Raw genomic sequence first — 8,463 nt, forward strand, 5'->3', positions numbered from 1 at the left:
CATTGTAGTAAACTACAGTACTAAATTGAAGAAGAAAGTCACATGATCTTCTCAATTGACACAGAAAAGGCATTTAATAAAATAAAGAATCATTTCTTGTGAAAGCACTCCAAAATAGAATAGAAGGAAGGTTTCTCAACCTGACAAAGTGGATCAATGAAAAACCCCCAACAGCACTGTAGTCAATGGTGAAAGGCTGAAAGCTTTCCCACTGAGATCGGGAACACGACGAGGATGCACACTGTTACCAGTGTTATTCACTATTGTGCGAAAGGTTCTCTCTAGAGAAATCAGTCAAGAAAAAGAAATTATAAGGAGCACAAATAAGAAAGGAAGAACTACAACTTCTGCTATTCTCAGATGATATGATCCTAAATCTAGAAAATCCTGAAAAATCCACAAAAAAATACTAAACCTAAACAAGGAGTTCAGAAACTGGTGGAATACGAGAATAATATCCTAAGATCAGTAGGTCTTCTATACACTTCTGAAGAGCATTCTGAGAAAGAATTCAGAGAAAAACGTTCCATTTAATTTAGACACTAAAAAGTCAACTTCTCATAAATAGAAGTAACTGAGGACATAAAAAGAGCTGTATTCAGAAAACTGCAAAACATTGCTAAAAGAAACCAAAGTAGACCCAAATAAATGTAAGGATACTCCATGTTCATAGACTGGAAGACTAAATAGCATTAGGATGTCAAGTCTACCCAAACTGATTTACGGATTCAACACAATCCCAATCAAAATCCCAACGGTTTAATTTCTTTGCATAAATAGAAAGGTCAATTATCAAATTGATTTGAAAGATAAATGGCCCGAAATACTCAGGACTTAAAGTAATGATCCCAATGACTTTTACACCTCAAAGTTCATGGCAGGGTTATTCACAATTGATAAAATATGGGACCAGCCCAAATGGCCACCAGTTGGGGAATGGATAAAGAAAACGTGGTATGTACACACAATGGAATACTACTCAGTTGTAACAAGAAATGAAATCGGGATGCATCTGACAATATGGATGAACCTTGTGGACATTATGTTGAATGAAACAAAGAAAAGTTTACAAATTACTGCCAAGTTTATAGCAGTCTTAAGCAAAATCACTGCAGAGTATTTCATTAGTGCTTTATTGAAATGAAATTTTCATATAACTTAAAACTCAACCTTTTAAAGTGTATAATTCAATGGTTTTCATATACACAGAGAGTTTGCAGTCATCACCATTATCTAGTTCTAGAAAATTTACATCAGCTCTAAAAGATATCCTTTCTCCATTAAAAGTCACTCCCATTCCCACCTCCCCTCAGCCCTTGCCATCCACTAATCCATTTTATATCTATATAGATTCGCCTACTTTGGAAACTTCATATGAATGAAATCATAGCATATGGGATCTTTTTTCCATTACATATATAAAAGTGATACATGAAATGGAAAGCAGGCCTGGAACAATTCCTGCAGTATGGTTTCAATTATATAAATATTAAAAGTTAATAAAGAGAGTGCACCTATAACACATTTTATTAGCCATGGTGAAAATTCTCTGTGGCATTATTGTATGAATATATCCTTAATTTGAGGAAATATGTATGGAGAAACAATTTTCTGAGAACATATGTCTATACAGCAATCTTTGGATACTTTTCTTCAATTTTTCTTTTATAATTTGCATTGTTTGTTAAATTTATTTCTCATGTCTCCGTGATGAACTCCATGCTCTAAGTTAATCATATATCATACATATAGAGTAACCATCCTCAGTCACATCAATACCAATCTATATTTTAAAATATACATACAAATTGTTCCACAGATATGACTGTTGCTAGACAATACATGGATGGAATGTTAATGCTGCTCTAGGTTCCTTAATAAAGTGATTTATCACCCTGTAAATCAAAGTCAATTCAAATCAAAGGTGTTAAAAATGGAAGATTGAGAGTTTTGGCAAGATAAAGTGGATGGGAACTAGCAGGCGTGGGGCTTCTGAGTTGCTGGCTTTCTAATATTTCATATTATTGTCTTACGCTGAGGTTACAAGGGTATAATTGCTTTGACATAAATCATCAATGGTAAAATAATGATTTTTGTTTTTTAGTGTGTGTATTATATTTCAATACATATGTTGTAATACATTATCATTGCTAGAACAAATAATAGAATTCATTATGAGACTTTTGTAAGTCTAATATTATCTCCATTTCATAAAATATGAAGTCACTACAAGGATTCCAAACTCAGGCATTCTAACTTCAAAACACATGCTTACAAATAAAGTGTCTTGGATTTACACAACTGTCTGCCTGGAGGCCATCTGAATGTAGAAAAGCACAGTTATATGCAGGATATGGTGGATTCATCACTCTGTTATGGAAAAAATGCATAATTCAGTTATATTTTATAGGAGTAAATCATAAAACAATGTCATTTTCCAACTAACAGTATTGGAAGAATATTGTGAGAATGGATAATGACATTTTTCATGAAATATTAGTAATTGCCCCAGATATTTTGAGCAATGGGCATACCATTCTTAATTAACGTTTATACTAATATTTCATGCCACTAATTTCAATACATTTCTCCATGTCTATAATGCAAACAAATTTTTTAATATTTTTCTTCTGAACTTTTCTTGTTTTTATAGCTTTTCTTTTTCTATTAGCATCATTCAGAAAAATCTTACTTTTTCTTTAAAATTAAGCCACTTACCCATTGCCAAGGATGAGACGTGGTTTTACGAGAAAGTCCAACCCATGGTTCTACTGACAGGGAACTCAGCACATTCTATCAGAAAACAAAGAAATCTCATATAAATATGCATCATTAAGATTAATATATTTAATGCAGGTAGTGTTTTCTTTCATATGTTCATTATTTTTAAAGCACAATGAGAGTACTGGGTTCTATCCCAACAATTAAACAATACTAAAGTTGGAAAACATTGATCATATTTCCAAAATCTTTCCAAATATTTATATTTTGATTAAAAAATAGTTCATAATTTTTATAATTTATAATTTTATTTTCCTTATGTTACTGTTAACAGGGAAAATTGGGATTTATGTCAGTTAGTAATTAACCAGGTTTACAATATTAGCATAACAGTGATTTTTAAGTTTCAGATACCTTGACATTTTTACATCTAAATAAATGTATTTTTCTATGTTTCTTAGAGTTAGGGTTTTGGAAGGAAATTAAGAGTTTGACACTAAGGAGAAAAATGACATGAAGGCTTAAATTTTTTTCTGGGCCCCACACAGTTCTTTAAGTAAATGAGCCTCACTTTTATCTGTTTCTATACTGGTGGAATAACAAGGGTCCAGACTAGGTGGCACAGTAAAGTTTTCCCTGCTATTCTCTCCTACGTACAAGTATAAAGCCTAGAAACGAAGAAAGACATAAATAAAAAACACCTCTAAAAGTCAGAAAGAGAAAGGCACAATTCTTTGGAACACCAAGACTGAAGGGAATACAGGCTGGCATATCTCATGTTTCTCCACCCAAAAGAAGAAAGAAACGTAGACCTGGAAATTCCCACCTCCAACCCAGCAACAGCACTTTTGCTCAGGAAATGCAGACATCTGCACACCAACATTCATGGCTGTGTTTTTCACAAATGCCAAAAGATGGGAACACACCAGGTGTCCATCAACTGATGAATGAAGAAACCAATTGTGGTCCATACACACGATGGACTATCATGCAGCTGTAATAAGTAAGAAGTCAAGAAGCATATGACAACATGGAAGAACCTAGAGGAAATTATGTTGAATGAAGCAAGCCATATACAAAAGGAGAATTATTGTATGATTGCACTACTATGAATTAACATATTCTATAATGTTATGGAGTTAATAACTTGAATATAGGTCACCAGAAAATAGAATGAGTTTAGGGAATGGAATGCTGAGGGTTAACTCATGTAAAATTGGTAAAATGGAAGTGTGTTAATCTCTGAAAATGAATTGAAAAAGTGAAAGTCCAACATAGTGTTTGTACCTAGTAGGACTATTATGAGGGTATGACGTTGGTTGTAAAGGATAGTTTAAGGTCACATATATAACTAACTAAAAGGGAGGCTAAAAAATGTAACTTGGGAATGTAAAGCACAATAAAATCACATGTGAAATATGAATATGGGTAAAATAGCATGTGGAAGACCATTTTTCTTGAAACTCAACTAATACATGCTAATACTACAAAATGTTAACATTAAACCAAAATAACCTATTATGCTAAGTAAAAGCAATCAGACACAAAGTATTACATATTTTATGATTCCATTTATATAAAATATAAATGTAAATCAACTCATAAAGAAAAATTAAATTAATGATCATGTAGAGCTCAGAAAGGACAGAGGGATTGAGAGCTGTTGGTTAAGACATCTGGAGGTTTTCATTTTGGAGTAATGAAAATGTTTAAAATTTTTTGTGGTGATGAATGTACAACATTGTGATTATACTAAAAGTTCTTAATTATACACTTTGGATAGAGCCTACGGTTTGTGAATATATCTTTAAAAGCTGCTAAATAAATAAGTAAATAAAAAAATGTGCAAGAATACCCAAAATAGTAGCAATGTACAGCAGGGGAAGCATAGAGAGAATGAAAGGTGAAGAATCTGTTTTTTGCTTATTATTATAATTATTATTGAAATAATGAAAATACTTAATAAAGATGGAAATGATGAATGCACACAATGTTATTATGCCAAATACCATTGATTGTACCCTTTGAATGAATTGTATGCTTTATTAATATATATCAAAAATTCTATTTGTTTCATAAAAGAGAATGAATTGTTGAAGTACATTGTAAGATGGATGAATCTCAAATTAATTATTTTGAATAAAGTATCCAGACTAAAAGAATATGCATTGTATTACCCCGCTTATAAAAAATTCTAGAATTTCCATCTAGAGCATGGTAAAGAAAGTAGACCCATAGTTGCCTGATAATTTCATAGTTTGAAAATGTTTCAAAACTTAATAATTATATGATTTTAATATGTGCAAATCATTGTATATCAATTATACCTCAAAATGTGTTAAAATAAAAAAAATGAACTTCCTTATTCATATAGAATTTTCACCAAAACAACACCAAAAGCAACAACAAACCAACTTAATAGTGAAATGCACACTTCTGAAATTTCTAAATAAGACCGTAATGTCCTATGTCACTACTTTTAATCAGTTTTCCACTGGAGAGACTTTGGCATGGAAAACAGTAAGAATTAATAAAAAATATATTAATTGGAAAAAAAGAAAGGAGACTGACACCTTTGTAGATGATAAAATTGTATATGGAGTAAACTCAAAGGAATTCCAAAGTAAATTATGGATTTTAAAAATGAGTTTTACAGGACTGGTGGATATACGGTCATTGTACACAAATCAATTTTAATGTAATATATTAGCAACAGCAAAAAAGTTAATTTAAAAGATATCTGGAGTCAAATCAAGTGAAATATGGAAGATATACACAAAATTATAAAATTGACATGAGAGAAAATAAAGGAAGGCATAAAACATGTTAATGCATCATGTCAAGTTTCAATGATTTATCTGTTGACTAAATATAATTTCACTAAAATTACAGCATATTTTTAAGAATGTATTCATGAAGAGAGTTAAAACTCCAAGTGTAACACGGTACGCTTGAAGAAGAATGTGAAGGAATTATATAATGCAGAAATATAATATTTATTATCAGTAAATTTGACCATGTGATCTTGGTGCAAAAAATATTGAACAGTGGAATACAAGTGATGTACAAGCACACACACACACACACACATACTTGTCTACACTCACATACTTAGTTTATGGCAAAGGCGCCATGGAATAGAATAGAGAAATGATCATCCTTCTTAAACATTATGCTCCATAAATTAGATAATGACGTAGAAAGGTCAGCATCACAAAGAAAGGATGAGAAAAAATAAACCTAATAGACTGGAGATCTAACACTTAAAATCTTACCATTTCTTCTTCAGTATCCATAAAAAATAAATGAGATTTCTTAGAAACACAGGCCGTCAAGCTCTCTTTCCATGTTTTGAGGTCAGGACTAATGTAATAACAGTTGTTGGAATATGTAAACCATTCCTTTGGACAATGCCAACAATGAGAGGCTGAGGAAAGATTATGAATTACTGTTCAGAAACCATTTGGAATTTTTTTGTCTTCGTACAGTTGAAGTATAGTCTCAAATTGTCTTCAATTACTTTCTTTCAAGTTCTGGAAAACCAGACAAATTTATTTAACAAAATTATCCTCCCATCCCATTGATAGCAAACAAAATACATTCATTATCTTGCATAAATATCTCCCTAGAGTCAAATGCATCTTTTTATGTTATTTTATTTTATTTTTTTAAGAGATACTAGAGATTGAACCCAAGTCCTTGTATATGGGAAGCAGATACTCAACCAACCAATGAGCTATATCCACTCTCCCATTTGAATTTAAAATAGGAAAACTTACTGACATATTTGCATAGTTATAAACATATATAAGTACATATAGATATATACACCCTTACACGCTGACACATATCAAACAATCTCCCCACACACACAAACACACAGAGAAAAGGGTCAGTCTCTTAATCCCTTATTTATATACCCATATAAAGCAAACAATTAAAAATTCTACCATATATAAGTGTGCTGAAAATCACTGAGCAATACCATTTCATTAGAATAGGAAAATATTTGCTTATCATATTATAGCAACAGAATATTACAACAAATTGGCTATAGCAATTTTAAATGAATAATCCTTAGTGTTGAACAACAAAGAATGTCCTTAAATAATCTTTATTTGTGAAAATTCATTGTTCAATTTTATAATTTAAAAAAATTCATTTCTGTGTGTCTTGTGACAGAGATCAAGTGTAACATATACAAATATATGAGAAATTTTAAAATCATTACTTACCTTTCTGGGATCTGTTCATCTGGGAATAATTTTTCTGTTCCTGTATTTTGGAAGCTAGAAATACCATTGAAATTCTTATGAAATTAATTTCTACTAATAAATCAGATTATTTTTAGTTTCCTAGCCTAAAATTCATGTATTATTTAGAAATTAGAGCACACTTGATAAAAGAAATATTTTCTCAAGGACTGTTAATAGATCAAGTGAAGTCTTGGCAAAAATAATTTCAAGAACCTAATGTACTAAAATCTACCTCTTGTACAGAATTTGGTTTAATGACTGTTAAAAATTAATTTGTATTTCTTAGTAAGCTGTTTCAATAAACTTGCTTCTCCTAAAGCAAGTCTGTGATTTGAGATCAGAAGCTCATATATATACACATGTGTGTGTGTATGTCTGTATGTATAGACTTATTTTTCAAAATAAGCCTTCTCTATAACCATTCTTTTATTTACACTTAAACAAATTCCCAATAACCTTCCACATTTGCTCAAATACAAACATTTCGTGCAAACAAATAATTTAAAATGAGAATTCTATTTCTAGTCCTTATTTGTGAAACATTCCAATGCATTTTCAAAATCATCGAAATGAAAATTCCCTTATGACCTCTCAAAAACGCACTTACATGGAGTAATAATTATGACTACCGTGGTTATTACAGAGGCCATCAACACAACGCACAATATTCCCAGGATCCCTGCAATGAATCTTCCCCGAGGTGATGCGAAATCTGCAGGGAGAGCAAGAGTAGATGGAGGTGAGTGTTTGGTTCACATATTCTTAAATGCTAGACACCATACCCACATTCACCATTGTAATGTTCTCTCAGAACATACTATTGAATTTACAGGAAATATAATGCTCTGAAAGTCTGAATATCATTGCTCTTCAGAGTTCATACTGGAATACCATATCCACAGGTTGAGTTCTCATCCATAAAAATGGAAAAACAAATGAGCGTATTCACTAAATCTGACTCTCCGTGTGCCAAGTCTTCAATCTTTATCTTCCTCTCTCCTCTGCACCCCAACCGCACATCCTGGAGCATTTACATTGAGAACCCTTTGCAGGTTTTACCTTTGCAGTGTGAATTCTCGTCATTCCCTTGAGAGGCACTTTGAAGGTTTAGTTCCACATAGATTATTTCCTGCTCAAGGTTTGCAGTGGAGCAATTAGTGCCCTTAGGTTTGATTTGCTTCCTCTTCGGGTTCTTGGCCAGATTCAGTTCTGCGTAGGTTATTCTTTCGTTATCCATCTCAGCAGCTCAGTGGTAAAAGAGACTCTGCTCTGTGGTAACTGTGCTTAAGCTGATACGTGGTGTATAAAATGGCATGTCCCTAGTCCACCCACACCAGCGGAGGGAGGGGAGCAGGTGCGCAGAAGACAGTGGTGGTTTCTCAGTTGAAGCATCTAAAAGTCTGGTTCTAAATTAATCAGAGATTTAAACAAGAGTCACATAGTATAGTAAATATTTCTTAAAATATACTGCATTTGACAAAATGCT

The 8,463-nt window shown here is 32.2% G+C and overlaps 1 protein-coding gene across 2 annotated transcripts; it reads right to left on the minus strand.

Annotated features, from left to right (window-relative positions):
• Nucleotides 1-850: 850 nt before the first annotated feature.
• LOC101436240 (NKG2-A/NKG2-B type II integral membrane protein-like) lies at nt 851-8,223 on the minus strand. 2 transcript variants are annotated; one of them, XM_058282351.1, is made up of 6 exons: nt 8,037-8,223; nt 7,585-7,689; nt 6,957-7,010; nt 5,997-6,148; nt 2,719-2,793; nt 851-2,370 (listed from the first exon to the last, which is right to left on the minus strand). In XM_058282351.1, the coding sequence occupies exons 1-6, from the start codon at nt 8,212-8,214 to the stop codon at nt 2,341-2,343; spliced, it is 594 nt and encodes a 197-aa protein (XP_058138334.1). In that variant the 5' UTR covers nt 8,215-8,223; the 3' UTR covers nt 851-2,340. The 2 variants fall into 2 exon arrangements, with proteins under 2 accessions (XP_058138334.1, XP_071066267.1); XM_071210166.1 differs by lacking the exon at nt 6,957-7,010.
• Between the last annotated feature and the right edge of the window lie 240 nt (nt 8,224-8,463).

This window comes from Dasypus novemcinctus, chromosome 20, assembly GCF_030445035.2.
Source record: "Dasypus novemcinctus isolate mDasNov1 chromosome 20, mDasNov1.1.hap2, whole genome shotgun sequence".
NCBI lineage: Eukaryota > Metazoa > Chordata > Mammalia > Cingulata > Dasypodidae > Dasypus > Dasypus novemcinctus.